The 17,754-nt window shown below is 35.5% G+C and overlaps 1 protein-coding gene across 6 annotated transcripts in view; it reads left to right on the plus strand.

The window, feature by feature from the left end:
• The window catches only part of NEK11 (NIMA related kinase 11), an 82,462-nt gene that overhangs the window by 9,596 nt on the left and 55,112 nt on the right, over positions 1-17,754 (plus strand). For 4 of the 6 annotated variants that reach the window (XM_071429505.1, XM_071429508.1, XM_071429507.1 and 1 more), the window contains 4 exons: positions 6,985-7,150; positions 12,140-12,258; positions 16,949-17,013; positions 17,484-17,610. In XM_071429505.1, coding sequence (XP_071285606.1) covers positions 6,985-7,150; positions 12,140-12,258; positions 16,949-17,013; positions 17,484-17,610 — 477 coding nt within the window. The remainder of the gene's footprint in view (positions 1-6,984; positions 7,151-12,139; positions 12,259-16,948; positions 17,014-17,483; positions 17,611-17,754) is intronic. The other 2 variants (XM_071429510.1, XM_071429509.1) reach the window with 2 other exon arrangements.

The following is a 17,754-nucleotide window of genomic DNA, read 5'->3' on the forward strand; positions in this document are numbered from 1 at the left end:
CCTTTGATTGTAGACTGTTTAGTAATGTGCTTTTGTAAAACTATAAACCATGGTTTTATCTTTTTCTACAGTCCTCTCCTTTTTTTTTGGTACTATAGATACTTGAATGCATATCAAAAATAAACATTGAAGGAGATGCCTGATGGAAAGAGTCAAGTAGGGAGAGTGAATTTCCTCATTAAAGTTGCAGCAATTACTGTTTAAATTACTTTTGGGAATGAGTTCCTCTGGAAGGACAATACTGTTGACATAAATATCCTTGCAACAGTGAAAGGAGCATAATTTTGCTTACAAATATATTTAAATTCAGAAGAGAACCAGTTAAATTTTGCATTAACGAGTGTTTTAGTTGAAATTATGTAGAATGCATTCTTACAGCAATTTTAAGTATATCTGGTTTCCCTTCAGAACTCCTCTTGCTCAAAATAGTCTGTTTTCTGTGAACTGATGAATATAGATCTTAATATGAAGGTCTTTCTTCAAAATTTCTGATTGAAACTAATTTAAAAATTCAAACTAATTCTTACAGAAGGAAAATTCTTTTTTGTCAGATGTTCTGCCCAGGTGAAGAGTTATAACATGGCAATTATGAGATGTTTAATCATATTAAAAAGCTTGAAGACAAAATTCTGAATTCAGTCTTGAGTTCTGTAATGATGTCTCCTCTTGTTTGAAAGCAAAAGTTAATTAGCAGAGAGCAGTTAATTGTAAAGTACGTCACCTGTGTAATGAAATCATAATACTGGTTTAGAAGATTTGTTGTGTGATTTAAGTCTTCAAAGATACAGAGAATAAACCAATTATTTAGTCCTTGCTGTATTTCTGAAAAATCCCATTTAGGTTAGGGACATCATGGTGTTTACTTGCATTCTTAAGCAAGACTGAGCTGTAGGAAAAAGGTTGGATGAACAGTAGAGGGGGATAATGCAACATGTAACCCTAAAGTATCGCTAAATAGAAGTACATTAACAGGTATTAGTCAGTATCTCATCATCATTTTAAGTAATTTTTCTGTTAAGACACAAATTTCTTCTGTTTAATCACAGTCCATTAGTATTTGATTTAGAGCTGAAACATATGAATGCGCTATAAATGTATTTACATTTTATTTTTCCATTTCTCTCTAAGAAAAAGTTCTAATTTCAAAAATATGGCTTTAGAGAAAAATTCATCCTTTATTAATCAATGCCTACTTTTATTCTGCCTTTTTAAATTAATGTAGATGGCTACCCAAAGTATCCCAAAGAATTATTCACAATAAATGCATTTTTATATCTAAATAAATAATTCAATTTAATCACTTGTTTAGTTCTATGGAAGATAATACAGTTGCTCTGCTTTGCCTTCTAATTACTGTTTTTTTCCAAAATTGGCACATATGGTTGACCAAAAATAATTTAATATATGCCCCTTTGTATAAATGACTTTTCTTAGTGCAGAAGAAAATGATATAAGCTGTATTCCTTTAGGCTAACTTATTTCAACAGAATTCTCGTTCCAGAAAATATATTCTACATTTTTTAGGATACTAATTAGGAATTGTTAATTTTCAAATAAGCATAAACTGTTTTCATTGTGAATTGGCCTGTTCAGTGTTAGTGCATATGTTAGAGCATTTGAATTTGGCATCTTGAAAAATATTTGTAAATGCTGTAATTGTGACTTGCTGATGGAAATGGAGAGTGAATCATCCATTTCACTTGCAAATTTAAGAAATCTCATTGCCATTCAAAGATATTAAAGCAAGGTTAAATTAGTTAAAGTGCTTATTCAGAAAATGAAATTATATTTAATCCATCTGCAGATATTACAGTGCTCATATAGTGATTGAATCCATAGTGGTTAACTCGGGGATTAGCTCTCAGTGTCTGTGAATGTTCATAAACAGTGTGAATAGGATGTTTTGGGGAACAGAGAAAACAAGTTGCTGATGACTGTTCTGGCATAACTAGGAAGTCAATAATGTCCAGGGGGATGACAAAAGAAACGCAGCGTTTGATTGAAGAAGCTATGCAGTGATACTTGGTATTGAAAAGGAGTTATGGCTTGACTAATAAATCCACAGTGGCATGGGAAGCCCATGTTTTAATTCAATTGTAGAAGTTCTGTAGTAATATTTGGGTCTGAAATGCTTTGGATAATGAGTAAGTATGTATATATGAGGAGGAATTCCAAAGAGCACTAGTTTGCTTTTCACTGGAAGTGTGGTAATCCTCTTGATTTTCCCAGAGAAATCAAATGCTCTTCATTTACTGTGTTTCTTTCCTTAGCTAGAGCTAAGAATTCTTCTAGGTAGTACACACTGATTAGTGTATGCTGACTAACTGTATTTCATGGTTTCACCAGCTTCCTCTTTCTCTAACAGATAGATGCATGTCTCTAAATTATCTGACCATGCAGGCACTGGTTTTCCAAATATGATGGATAAAATGTAAAGAATGACTATTTGAATTTTTGTTGCTAAGCTGTCAACTGCAGGAAAGAAGTAGTAGTAATGGTGGGTGACTTTGCTCTGTCTGTAGGCATGTGGTGCCTTTGTTACCATATTTCCCTAACAGCTTTAATAGTGTGGAAGCTTAATGCAAACTTTCTGCATAAAGGTTGTCTCCTCTTCTTCATTTCGGTTCCCAGAGCTGTACCTTCTCTGTTTGCCATTTGATAAGTAGAAGGCATCATTAATTAGACAGGCACTCCTTTAATTTTATTGTTTGTGACCAACTTCAGATCCAGTTACAGACCCAGTAAGAGGTGATGCATTTTTACTGAATTGCAACTGGTTCTTGTACTGAGGAGTTACCAGGGTGAAGTGGCAGTCCTGCAAAGCTCAGCATAGATAGAAATAGAGCACACAGTTATGGGTAATATTACAATTCTCCATAGTGGCCACACAAAACCTAAATGAAGTTATAATTAACTGCAGTTAACTGAAAAATTGCCTTTGTAAAATAAAGCTGTTTAGTTAAAAGCTTCAACTTTTTATCATATATTCCTAGATCACAGTTTTTCGGTTATTTTATCAGACCTATTTATTCTTGACATTAGAAGAGTTATATTTCTTTTGCTTCCTTCTCAGCAAGCAAATTTACCTAGGCAATAATTCATATTGCAGTTTACTCAATAAACAGAGTACATTTTGAGAAACACTGCCTTTTAAGAATTGCATCTGATCCAATAAACCAAATTATATAATAATAAAGTATGTCACTGATGTAAACAAATACCAGATGGGTTGTAAAAGATCACTGGAAATAGACTGAGATAAACACTGCTGTGGTGTATTGTAAGTCACTAGTAAAGCTCAAAAAGGGATTCCCACTGCGTGCCTGAATCCTGGAGGGTTCCACCTTCATGTTTGTTTTTCTATTGCTTTAAGTCTCACTCTCTTTAGAGAGATTTGATTTTTAGATTAGATTAGATTTAGATTTGATTTTTTTTTCCTCACTAGCTCCCCATTATTGCACTTTCAGATCCAGTGTTTGGCTGCTTTTCAAAGTGTAACAATGTAAGCCAGCAAGGTTTTGCTAATGGAAATCAGGTGTTCCCAGGGAAGGAGTGTGGACCTGTTGAGGCATGGGCACTGGGGAGGCTGGGACATTGCTTTCTGTGTTTTGGATGTGGGAGTGGGCTCATCTCTCCTGTTATTTTCCCACCCCACCAAGGGGTGGATGTTGTTGCCTGTACCAGACCCAGCTTCCTCCAGGATGGATGTACATGGTGACAGTAGGATATTTTTCCTCTTCAGATAGGAATGCTTTCACAACAAGGCTCTTTCAGTTATGGTCAGTTCGAGATAGAGTTTAAACTGTGTTTCCAATATTGATTGAATTATAAGGCTTTTTCCACACAGTTAAAATCCAGAGGATGTTGTTCTGTATTTAAGATATCTCCTACCACTTCTGTAATAAAAAGTTTTCTAATTGTGTGTTCATTGACATTTTATCTTGTCTTTAGACACATGGTTTAGTGGTGGACTTGACAGTGTGAGGTTTGTGGTTGGACTGAATGATCTTAAAGGTCATTTCCAACCTAAACAATTCTATGATCTGCTTATGTGTTGTATTCTACACTGTCAAATTTATAATAATATTTAAACTAGCACATCTCTTTTAGCATTCCATCAGGAGGGATAGTGAAGTATTGTATTTGGAGGATATCCACATTTTTGTGGCTTTACCTGGTTTTATATATGTGCCACCTAGATCTCTATTTTCTCTGTTCATGTGTTGAATCTGAGATTTCTTAGTTCATGCAAACTTCTTTAGACCTTTTAAATCCTGCTTAATACTTGAACTAAAGTGGCAGAAGATATAAGGGCAGATATTTTGAAAAAACTTGACTTTCAGGTGGCTCTGTATACTCCAGATGGAGTCTTAATAAAATCTGAACATGAGAGTGTATTATTCCCAAAATCCAAAATAAATGTTCCTGTAACACTCTTCAAAAGGTTTGTTCAAAACACTTCAAACAGTTTAGAAAAAATAGTGAAGTAACACAGTGCAGGCACATATTCACCAGTTAATCTACAAATACCATGTCTGAATTATGAGTAATGATGGCTCACTCTTTATTATTAGCCAACTATAAAATGCAGGTTGGATCATAGAAACAGAAATGTTTTGTCTCCTTCAGAATGTAGAGATAGATTTTATTGGTAGAGAGGAGATGCAGTCAGGATGGTTTAGCTAAGAAAGGTTTGTTGTTTTGTCATGATTACTAAGCTTTTATTTGTGGATCTATCAGCCTATTTGACATCACCAGGCGTGCCAAATTTGAGTTATCTTAGGAACTATATAAAGAACAGAATGTGCCCATTTTAGCTGCCTGTTCAGGTTAGAATTTACTTGTGTAAATACTGAAATGGGGTAGGGTGAATTTAGGCACTCTTTAGGTGTTTCATGTATTAAAAAGTATAGTTAGTTTATATAGATGAGTTTCTGGCTGCAGACTTTTATTTTCCTTGTTTTTCTTTTAGGGATAATAGAAAAGAGCCACTTCAGATCCTTCAGATCTGGAGACTTCTCCATTTTCTCTGTGAGGCTTCTGAGTCTGACATAGCTTCTTTGTCAACACCTAATGAATACAGAGTTTTTAAAGTACATATCTTAAATTTTTAAGTGTATTGACTGAAATATTATCAAAATCTTTGCAGAAAGTATGAAGTCTAGTTAGCTTCTTCATATTTAATGCAGTAAAATCAAACCTTATCTACATATAGACACTGTACACACATATACCAGAGGCATGCAGATATGCCTAATCTTGATTGCATCCAAAAGTTTTCTTTCTAGAAGCACATGCCTTCCAGCTGTGGGTATGAATTAGAATTGTGTTGCAGAAAACCAATACCTTATTTACAGGAAGTATATTTTCTTGATTTCTTCTTCTGGGAATTAATTTCAATAAGAAAAACACCTGTCATCTTCTCTGACAGCTGACGACAGCTTTAAGATCACTGAGTGACTAAGATGACAAGCTTTCCTTACACATCAACACATCAGGCTTTTATTACTGTCTTGGGTATGCAAGAAACTTTTATTAAGTGGTCTTTAACAAGGACTCATCCTGTTTGTCAGTTCTGTGACATGATTTTTATGAAGGAAGGGGTAAAGGCCCACGTCAGCTGAAGATGAGGAGATTGCAGTAGGTATTGCCTGTCTGTGTTCCGTGAAGCTTGTCTGCAGAGAAGATGGAAAGATGGAAACAGATCAAAGGGCATGTTTTTTCATCACAATTCCTGATGGGGATTAGGCAAGTTTATATGAAAATTCAAACATTGCTAGTCAGAAACTGATTGTTCAGACTTGGGAAAAAATTTTCTCATGAAGAAACACAGCTTTTATTTTTTTCCCCATAGAGAAGATGAATTATTGTAGTTTTATTACTGTCATGTTTAACTACTGTAAATTTACAACCATGCTCTGTTGAATGGGGAAATTACTAAAAGCACTGTTGAAGCTTCTCTTGAGTCTGAAACTTGCCTTTCATGTATTCAAAAGTTTGGGGAAATTCCCCACTTTGTTTCATTATATTCTCTAATAGTCTTTAGTATCTCCTTCAGAGAAGACCCATCCTCTATTCTTCATTAACTGGTAAAGTAATATGGAAATGGAATGTGTTGTATTGTCTTTTTTTAACATTTTATCAGGAAAATCTTGGCAAAATGTGCCCTGCACTGTATTTTTCCTAATATTTTTCCAGGTCAAGTTAACAGTAAACAGCCCTATTCCAGCTTCCTTATAGAACTACAAATTCTCCTATGGCACATTCATGTGTTAAGACTGGAGAAAATTAAAAATCCCTACATTTCCCCAGCATTTTCCCTGGGATTTAGGGTCTTCCTAAACAAACATTAAATACTAAAGGATTAGAAATCATTCAAACAGTATAATTAGATTCCAGCCCCAAATCTAGATTTGTATTTTTCACTTATGTGCTCAGGTGAAGGACAGGCTGATCTTTAGGAAAAAAAATGGACAAGCCTGAGTTTATCACTGGAAAAACAGCCACAGAAATATTACTCTCTGTGATTTTTCTCATGCCTCCATGGAGAGACTTGGGCAGAAGCTGCAAATGCAGTTTTTTGCTACTCCTTGTTTCATATATGAATCTTGGCCATATGCTCTGAGTGGGTTTGAAATCACTTAGATTTGATTTTTTGTTTATGTTTGTTATTATGCAGTAAGCCATAGCACTGAAAACATGTTCTTAAGAAAATAGTGCAGTAGGTAATTAGTGGGAGAAATATTTCAAAACAGTATTTTTAATATGTTCCTTAATCTGTATGGTGACTAGCATATTTGTTTGATTTTTAATGCATTCTCATTGTTTACCCATATTTGCCTCGTCATTTCATGTTGCCAATAGTTGGTCAATGTTACTATTTTAAATTTAAGGAAATTTTGATGGGATTTTGGATGTTACATATTTTTATATATTTTTTGTTTTATTAATATAAAGATTTTCTTTTTTTTTTTTCTCGTCTAGAAAGGTCCTAAAGGAAATCTCTGTTGGAAACCTAAAGCCTAATGAAACAGTTGAAGCAAATCTGGAAGCACAACTACTCTCCAAATTAGACCATCCAGCCATTGTCAAATTTTATGCAAGCTTTGTGGAGCGAGATAGTTTCTGCATTATCACTGAGTATTGTGAGGTGAGACTGAAGAAATTTGAAAACATGTGTGTATTAAAATAGGGTCTTCTAAGATGCCATTTTATAAAATGTTTTAGTTTGAATTTTAGTCTTTATTTGTTGCTTATGACATCATCTGCTACTTGTTAGGTGTGTTCCTTTCAGATAAGGAATGTTACCTGCTCATATGAGACTCATAGACAAATAAAGCACAGAAGAAGAAATAGGTAATTTTAAGTGCAAGTTCTTTTGGTCTTACAAGGGCTACAAGAAAGGCTTAAATGCAGACACACTGCCAGATCTGTGGGAGAACTCAGAAGGGTTGTACCACTTGTGTGTGATCGATGAGAGGGAAGGAGATTGTGGGTGTGGGGCATGAAATAAAATCTGGTACAAATGAGGAAGGGAAAATTCACTTGTAGTTTGGAGGTGATTACAAGAAGCTTAAGCCTGATCACAATGTTGTTGGCAGCAACTTTGGTTTTATAAAATGAAAAACAGTGGGAGTCAAAGACCGGAGTGTAGTGGATACAACAAATATTAAAGCAGGATTTTCTACAGTATAGTTACCATTAATTTTTTGACTGCAGCATTTGGTTTAAAAACATTTTGCTGGAAGCTGTTGTAAAGCTTTCAAATAAGAATTTAAGCATATTTAAGCCAGTTTTTTAGTAGTTTATATAAAACAAGCTCCTACTTTGTATTAAATATAAATGTGCTCTTTAAAAAAAATCTGTCATACATAAACTGATCTTTTTTATGAAACTGTGAAGCAATCTCTTCAGTTGTGCTTTGCTAGACATGCTGAAAAGCTTTGGAAGATAATGAACTTAGACTGCTGGGTTACCTGCACACAAATGAGATTTGACTTCACTAATCACACTTCTTCAAGAATTTAGCTTTCATGGGAATAATTAAACAAGTACCATTTCTATCATTTATTTCTGCCTTGGAAGCTTTCTTTAATGATAGTCAAATGCATATTTATTGTTGGGATATTTAAAAATTAAATCTGAAATGTTCAGTTCTGTGATACAATCTGAGTATTTGTCCACTATTTTAACACACGCAGAAGCCTTTTGTGCCATTCCTTGAATGTCTGACATCTGGGGTTTGAGAATATTGTCAGCTCTTTGAGGAAATCCAGAGCTCAGGACTGAAGGATTATTTTAACTCTTCAGCTATTCCCATCCACTCATAGTTTTTTCTCTACTAGCAGTACAAAGTGACCCAATACCAGATCAGTTAAACATGTAGGAATAAAGGAGCCTATTTCAGTAGCACTATAGTGTCTTTTCTCTATCCCTGCTTTTTACTTTTTTTTTTTTTTCCCCATTTGGCACAAAGTTATAGGTGAATAAGAAAGAGCATGATAGCACAGTAATCACAAGCATCACTCCTTGGAGCTTTGGGGGTTTTTTATGCAGGCAATATAAACTACCTTGCATGAAAATGTTTTGGAACAGGGATACCTGAGAATCTGTGAGTCAGATCCTCAAACAGGTGTGAATGTATTACAGCAAGGCAGGTAAAGGAAGACAAAATGGATTCATTAGCTATGCACTAAATCTTTTCAGTTTTAGTCTGCTAGGTGAGGTCAGGATGACACCTGGCCCAATAGGATGTGCTTCTGACTTTCCCCCAAAGGACAGGTTCTGTGGTATCATTGCATTTATGCCATTACAATATATTTCATCGAATGCTCAGTACACAGCAAAGTTGCACACAGTGCTATAGAGTTTCTTTTCTATTTTAGTCAGAGTGTTTCCAGGAGGTATACTGTGGCATTTACTTATCTATAACCTGCCTTTGTACCTGGTGAGATTTGGGTGTTTTGACCTAAAAGATGCCTGCTTAAACCATCCATAAATTGAGAATGAGAAAAATGTAGTGCTACCTGATCCTTGCTTGGAAGTCTAGTACGTTCAGTTTCTCATGCATAGAATAATTACCAGATTGGCAGTAATTGCTACTCTTGGGCAGGCTCAAAACAAAGAGCACACATTAAGTTGGCATGGAAACAGAACTACCCCCCTGAGCTCTACTCTGTTTTCTCCAAAGTACTGTGACTTATTCATTAGCCACGGTGCTTTGTTCATTCTGGCGTGAGTAGCATGGAGGGAGCCTCCAGTGCAGCTGCCCCGTGCTATACGTTGTTCTGTGAAAGAAAACCAGTGACATCGGTCTCCATGGCTCAGCTTGACATCTTTCATTATAACTCAATTCAATGAAAATTATAGAAAAGTATATTTGTTCTGTTTTGATCTTACTTGTTGAGCTTCTTAAATACTTTCCCCAAATCAAAATCTTATGGGTAATATAAACATTCTCAGCTAAGACTGGTTTCAAACAAAAATGCCTTAATGAACCTTGGATTTAATTTTCTAGTACAAATTTTACTTCAATAATATATAGTTTTCACAAAGGAGTGTACTTTTAAAATTGCATCATTTTAATGTATTATAAGGCAGAACTCCTTGTACTTTTCCCCCAGACAATTATTTATGTCTCTTGACTGCGGTCTCAGCTGTGATGTGAGTACACATAGGCTAAGGAAATCTGAGCAAAAGGAATAACTAAAGCAGTCAATGCCTGTTCACGTTATCAGCTCTAGATGCTAAGCTGTTTTAGATAATTTACTGGTGTGTTTGATACTCTGATATTTAAATAGAAACTGCAGCTTGGAAACTCCATATGTACTTAATTTGTTAAATTGTTGAATTTCTCATGAACTTCATTAGATTGACCTTCCAAAATGCAAAATTGGGTTAACAAATTTTTTTTCAGTGTTTTCCAGCAGCAGTACTTCAGCAAATCTTTTATGATGTGTTTTTGTTTTCCTTTTTTTAGACAAAAAATCAAGGGTAAATTAATTTTAGGACATTGAGGCCACTCTTCTTTGCTTGAAGATAAAAAGCTATGCAGTTATGTGAGGGCACATGTAGTGCATTATTCAACTGCTTTTGTTCTCCTTAGACCTTTTACAGGAATTGTCCCTCAGTTTCAGAGTATTCACTGCCATAACTCTGTAGGTGCTGCATTTATTTTACTTTGTGTTTTTCATGGCAATGTGTTATTGTGAGAGGGGACACATTGGGACAGGGAGAAAAGATGATCGGAGCCTGCTGCACTTCATCAGTCCTCACCTGGATAGTACACAGTCCCCTGAGGCCAGCAGCCAGCTGACACATGTTTGAGCACCCCCTCAGTCCTGGGCTCTGGATGGGTTGGGGCTTCTGTCTGGAACAGTTTATTTTATAATAATGACTCATTGTTTTCGAGGTGCATGAGTAGCCTCAGCCACAGCCCATCTGGCTGCCATGCAATGGGGTACCCAGCAAGAGTTTTTCTTTTCTTCTTCTCTGCTGCAAGCAACCAGGGGGAAGCTGCTGAGCATTTGGAGTTGCAAAGGGGAAGCAGCTGCTGAGAGTCCCAAGTTCCCAGAAGAGTTTCTCTCTGGGCTGCAGTAGGGTGGCAGATGGAGATCTGAACCCATATTCCCTTCCCTAGTGTACAAGATGATTCAGACATTTCAATTAAAAAAATTGCAGGACATTATCAGGGAACACATTTTTGATAGATGACAAAACAGATTTGCTTTGTTTTAACACACTCACTTTGGAATGTTGTAACTTAGAACCAGAAATTACTGTAAACTTATCTCAGAAGCATGTGAATATATAGAACTGCAAGGACAGAATCTGCTTATTTTGTAGCAGCACTATGAAGCACTGTGGTGTTGGGAACAGAAAAATAAGAAATGCTGAAGACATCATAAAATGGTGAGAGTCAACAGTGCAGAGGAATACAGGGATGATGATGGAAAATGATGGTACTGGTACCGTTGTACAGGCAAAATAGTTTCTTGTATATGGCACATAAAGCTTCTGATTTTATGTAGAATATATAATGTAAAATAATGATTTATGGCTAATAAGCTGTCCTGATGTAATTAGTCACTAGAATGTAATCAGAGTCACAGTCCCTTTGCTCTGGGGTTAGCTACCTCAATACATTGCTTACCATTAATGTGTGTGCATTCTTGTAGATGAAATTAATTTATTTTATAAACTGGATAAACAATCAGTTGACAACCACTTGTATTTTTTTGGGCAAAAAGAATGGGTTTCCTGGAAGTCTCAAAATCTTCTTTTGAGGATTGTGTTGTTGTGCAGTTTTCAAGTAGTCCTTTTCTGGATATATTTTCTGGTTTATTGGCACTCCCTGCTGTGTGTCCTATTGTTCCATTCCCAGTGCTACTTCAAGATCAATTGTTGTTTTTATGAAGTATCACAATAACACAAGCTACGTATTCTTGAGGCTTTAAATCTGCTTTGTTTCTGGCAAAAGTTTGGAAGAGGGCAAAGTATCATAATTAGAGAGACCGTATTTTAATTCTTAAGAGAACAACATGGTTGCTTTGATGCTGACGTGATTATTATAACATAATAAATGAGTGTCACTTGAGTGTGCAATGTTTGACTGGAGTGGAAATGCTTTTCTCAAGTTTATTAATTTAGTCAGACCGGTTGGGGCAGATTAATTTTACCTACCTAAGTGTCTATGTCATAGCCAGTCAATGTAGGCCCTCATCATAAATCTTTGCAGAGAAACAGTGTTTCTACAACATGATCCATCCCTTCCAAAGGTAGACAACGAGATAACAGAGATAATTACACTAAACAGGTGTGTTTTCCTTTGTGTTGCCTGTAAACATTTGGGGTCACCTGCTCAAGTTGGGTGACATGAAGGAAGAACAGTTGGAAACTTTGGCAATCTTGTGTAACACTAAAAGAAAACAGCAAAGTGAGACTGGTGGATAGCATTTTGATCCTCACTTGTGTATGCTTTTGGAGCTGGGAGATTTCAGGATTCACATGCATATGTTGATTTTACAGATCTACATGACAGGATGCCTGAAGGCCTAAGGAAGTGGGGTCCTGTACTATGATGGAGATAGCATTTTGGAAACTTACTTTAAATGTAAAAATATGTTGTGATATTTTTCAGGGTGGAGACCTAGACTTTAAAATTCAAGAGTACAGAGATTCTGGGAAGATGTTCGCTCAAAGTCAAGTAATAGACTGGTTTATACAGCTGTTACTCGGAGTCAACTATATGCATGAAAGGTACAGTCATTTGATATGGGAGCATTTAGCTTGGGAGGGGAGTGAATGGACTTACTGACTAGTTGGAAGTATTCAAACAGAAATGAAAGTTCTGTTCACCAAACATTGTTAATTTATGTCAGATACTTCAAGTATAATTAATTATCTACCCTGCAGGATCATTGTGCATTACCTCTTTTAGCAGGACAATAGTAAATGTCTTCCAGCATTTAGACACGCTTTTTTTCAGAGCCAAATGGAAAATGGAACACAGTAGAAATAGTTCAATATTCTTAGAAGAAAATGGATTAAAGGTTGAAACAAAGTCATCTTTTTAAAGGGGAGTCAAGAAGCCTGTCCTGCACGTATTTAATGTGAAGCATCCAATAGATAGAAGCTTGATGGACTCCCAGTAAAATCAGTGGAGTTACATACATGCATTCTTTGAGATGTCACTTTTAACAGCACATCAAAGATAAACTTCAGAAATTACTGCAAGTCATCCAGGTATGAGGAGATCACACATGGTTGGAGCAGGGGTAGTGTATATAGATGAATATCCACTGGTCTTAGCTGTTGCCTGCAGTGTGATTTAGCTGGCTGACTGCAGTGATGGAAAGATTTCCCTTACTGCCAGTGTGTTGAACGTGTAGAATGCCTGTCTGGTCCCTTTCTGCATCATCTTTTGCAAAGATTGGGAAAAATTTTCTTGCCTGAATTTTAGGTGCAACCAAGCAATAGGTAGAGAGGTCACCTGTTGTCAAGAGCAACCGTTCCTGAGTTGAACTGAAGTTAAGTGTGTGGGAGGCGTTTGACCTAAACTGATGGATGCCTAATGAGTTTTTTGCCTGTGTCAGACTGTAGAGGGAAAAGGGCAGAATGAATTGCTGTCCAAGATGTAAGAGCATTTTTGCTCTTAAATGCCAATTTATCTAGGCCTTATACATGAAATGCTGCCCTGCCAGTGATGGGAGGACACAAAAAAAACTCTCTTGGGATGGTGTGCTCTTCAGCATTCACCTCAGGCCAAAAGGACAGAGAGAAATGGACATAAAAATCCTGACAGTTTAACTAAACTAGCAATGTGATTTAGTTTTTTTCTCCTTTGAACTTCAATTTATCAAATTTCATTAAAATTTTGGTCCCCTTTTGGCAAAATCCTTGCTTTAACATACATGTTTAGAAGATGCATTGTTTAGAATAGTTAAAACTTGACAGTTCTAATTTATATATATTTATTTGTATTTTGTGTTATTTGGCTGTATGTATATAACATTTTCCTTATTAGTATAGAGTCAAACAGTAGCTTAAATGGAAAAGATTAGGCTTAAAAGAATTTAAAACTACCTACAGAAATTTGAAATACTAAAACATCATAACAGCCCTCTGTTTCTGTGTAGAAGAGTCATGCATGATTTCTTCTCTACTGACATGGAAAAAAGCTCTAATATAAGTTTGAATTATGTTCTAATGCAAAAAAAGCTTTTCCTTAGAATTAGAGGCTTAAAGTGTTTACAGCCTGTGGGTTGGTCCTTCCCCATGCCATTCCTAAGAAAACTCAGATTCTGTGGATGTGAGGGTTTTTTTTTTCCCAGAGCAGCAAAAATTATTACTTATGGTTTTAAACATAGACTATTCACTTATCCTTCTTGCACAACTTTAGTTCCAGACTTTTTGAAAACTCTTATGCTAGAAACTTAATCTATTTTTTAAAAACAAAGTTATCTAGAAATAAGCAGATTTAATCCTTACCTGTCTTTGATATAAAGAAAGGGAGAAGTAAGAGAGATAACACAGTTCAGTGGTCTTATCTCCATGGAGACCTTTAGCATGAAACCATCCTGTAGTGTCTCGTAGTACACATAGCCCGTTGCATGTCAGTGCACAAAATGAATCCCACAGCAATCAAGCAATGAGGCCATTGATTAATTTAACCTCAATTTGAATAAGGCTGACCATTGTGTTACCCATCATTTTGCTAACCTTTATGAAAAATTTATGAACATAGATTTTTATAAGGTTACTCTTTATGCAAATAGCAGATAATACAGGGTTCAGACTTACACAGAGCCTCTTACTCTTCTGCAGACCTCTTCAGGCAGAGGAAGAGAAATTAATTGTGCATGATTTCACAGCAGTGATGTACTTCAGCTGTCCTCAGCTTCACTTGCAGCTCATTCTGTTGCAGGCAAAGTTTCATTCAAGGAGGCTGCCCACTGCTCAGGGCTTGCCCTGTTCTTCTGTGACTTTGGGCCAGCAAGCAGGAACTCTGCAGAACATAGATATGGGTATATTTACAGTCCAGATTTGAAACTGTCCTCAAGTGTTAATTTCTACCCAAAATAACTACTCAATAAACACTTCACTGTCCATCAAGTAAAGTTTTGCTGGAGCCCAGTTAATTCATGTTGCCTTTATAGGTCTGTCTTTTCCTCCAATGAAAACGTTGCTCTCTTTCTTTAACTGGATTTACAGTGCAGGGTTGATATTAATTTCTTTCTAGTATTAAAGAATTCTTTTCAGGTAAGATTTCAGCTGGTACCTTGTTTATCTTCAGACATATCATAGCAGAATAAGTTGCATTGAAGTGAGAGATATCATCATGGAAAGTTGAAAAAAATAATCCTAAATATTTGTCATATTAATACATGGAAGCATCTTATAATTTTTGGTAATGCAAATGAAATACATAACATTTTCATCAATATGTTGCAAGACTAGAGTAGCATTACATTATAATTCAAACTTATGTGACCCAAACATCTTTTTTCATCTCCTTTTCAAATAATATGCTACTGAAAGCTTTCTGGATCATTCTTTTACTTCAATATACCTGTTATTAAAATAATATATATTCAGGAAAGTTTCAGGTTCAAAAAGGCTGTGGTTATATTTCTACAAAGAAATACTATTAAAAGAAGGTTGAAATCCACCAATTCTCAGCAACAATGTGAAGAATAATTTAACTCAGTGAAAGCAAATTATTTTAATGACTTTGTGTGATGAATGGTAAGGAAGTCTTTATGAATCTCAATTAACACAGCAAGATTTCTGTTAAAGTGTGTGTATGTATATATATAGACATATATATACATACTTATGAAAGATTAATAAATATCACCTTAGTTTAATTTCCTTACTGATGTGTTGTATGAGTGTATGTGTATTGTTCACAGAAGTTGTCAAATAGAGAACAAATTATTTATAAACAATATTTTATAAATATGGGTGGAGGAATATTGAATAAAAATTTCATTTTTCCCAATGTGCCAACCTTTTTCTAATGAAAGGTATTACTTGCAGGACAAAAAAATTGAAATAAAAAGAAGTGAAAAAAGTTTACTATAAGAAACATGAAGAACTCTTTTCCTTCACCCATAAAATAGAAATTTTTGTTTTTCATGCCCAGTCTCTGTACATACTGCAATGAAGCCTAGTATTATTTTTCATGGTTTTTTTTCTATTTGTGAACTGAGTGTACTAAATTGCATATTTTTTTCTCCTCTTGCAAAAAATATTTTCATATGAGTTGTGGACAAAATTGGGTATTCAAATTGTGCTCTAGAATGCATATGTTCTAGTCTTGGAAATAATTTCATTATGTCAATGCCCAATACTTTTATAATTAAAATTTGAGATAATACTTGAGGATTGCTCAAAAATTTGAAATTGAGTAGCATATTTGGTTCTTCTGCCTTCAAAAATCTTAGAGCATCAGTTTCTTTCTTTACATGATCCAAATGGCTGGATGACTACTGTATTTGCATTAGCAAATACAGTTTCTGTAGCCAGTATGTACCAAGTGCTATTCTAACCTCCTCCTGAGCAGAGCTGATGACTAATTCTGTGTGTTAGTAATAATTTCAAAAGTGGATGAATTCCAGTGTAGGTGAGGTTATAGGCAGCAATGCTTTTGGAAGCTTTATTAACAAGAATTAATTTAGAATATGTTTTGTATACCACATACAAGAGAGATACTTTGTTTTCCTAAGGGGCTGCAGAATTACTGTTATACATGTAGACTTACAAAAATTAAGAAGGTTCTGTATATCCTTACATGGTGTGTAGCTTATAATGTTTTTTTTTCAAACTCTGATGGAAAAATAAGTCTGTAAAAGCTAATTGTTCTGCTCCTTTTCCTTTTCATCTTGTCTTTGTAAAGTTCTTTCATCTTCCACACTGTTAGTGTAAAAAATTGAACTGCTAGCTTAGGCTATATTCATATTTGCCTTTGAAGTAATAGGTTTGCTCTGTAGGAGTCTTCCCTTAGCTTTGAGAAGCTCTTATTGCTGTTTCTCTCATCCACTATTCTCTTGTGAGGCATCTCATTCTCCTGGCAGAAAATAAGATGTAATGCTCTTAAGATGAGTCAGGTAGGAAGACTTGCCTTACTCCCTTCCCCTGCTGCTCATGCTATGTCTGTGTCTGTATTCTTCAGCTGGCATCCCCAGGTATATTTTTATTATCCTGCTTAGGCTCTCACCCTGCATAGGGGTGCCTGTGAATGCACCTCTGTGAAGCTCCTTAATGCCATTGTCCATGGGCTGTCACTGGCAGAGTTAGACTCTAGCAGGCTGGCCTGCTAGAGGGCTGGCCTTTCTAAAAAGGGCTGAAGTATTTAACTTCATGAAATACTTAATACATGAAATACTTAATACATGGCTCTGAATGATTCCAGTTGGGTGAGGTTGAATTTCCTTTTCTATTCCAGACGGATACTTCACAGGGATTTGAAAGCCAAGAATATATTTTTGAAAGATAATCTTCTTAAAATTGGTGAGATTTCCATACTTTTTAAAGATATATTTTCATGTGATAGAACAGTCCAGCAGACATTTTGTCAATAAGGAGATTTAAAGAACATCATGTCTGAAATAGCATTTTGATTTGTAGTCAAACATTTATTTGACAGTCAGACACAGCAGAGGCAGTGAAATCTCTAGCCTTGAGAATGCTTCAAGCTTGGCTGGACCTGGACCTGAGCAGCCCCATTCAGCTTTGAGCCAGGAGTTTGAATCAGATGACCTTGTGAAGCCTCTTCAAACCCACATTGTTCTGTGATATTATGCTTCTGTGGTGTTTTTTATTTTGAAGAATTACAGAAAATAGTTTTTCCTATAGTTTTTAAAAACTAGCAGAATTTTCTAGATGTACAGTCACTTTATCATGTGTGACAATAAACAAAAAATTGTATGAATACATATATGTTTATATTATTAGATTATTGTTTCTACTGATATTTTTAGGAGACTTTGGAGTTTCTTGTCTTTTGATGGGTTCGTGTGATCTTGCAACTACTTTTACTGGGACACCATACTACATGAGTCCAGAAGTACTGAAGCACCAGGGATATAATACAAAATCTGACATTTGGTGAGTAGCCATGCTATTTTGGTTGGATTAGGCATTTATCTCCTCTAAAACTATTTCAGGACATTAGGAACAAATGTTGCAATCTGAAGCCTTGCCCTTTGTGTTAAGAAGCATGTAGCTGGCTTTTATTCCAGGTTATCTGAG

This window comes from Agelaius tricolor, unplaced genomic scaffold (assembly GCF_023055355.1).
Source record: "Agelaius tricolor isolate 1412-34295 unplaced genomic scaffold, bAgeTri1.0.p SCAF_6, whole genome shotgun sequence".
Classification (NCBI taxonomy): domain Eukaryota; kingdom Metazoa; phylum Chordata; class Aves; order Passeriformes; family Icteridae; genus Agelaius; species Agelaius tricolor.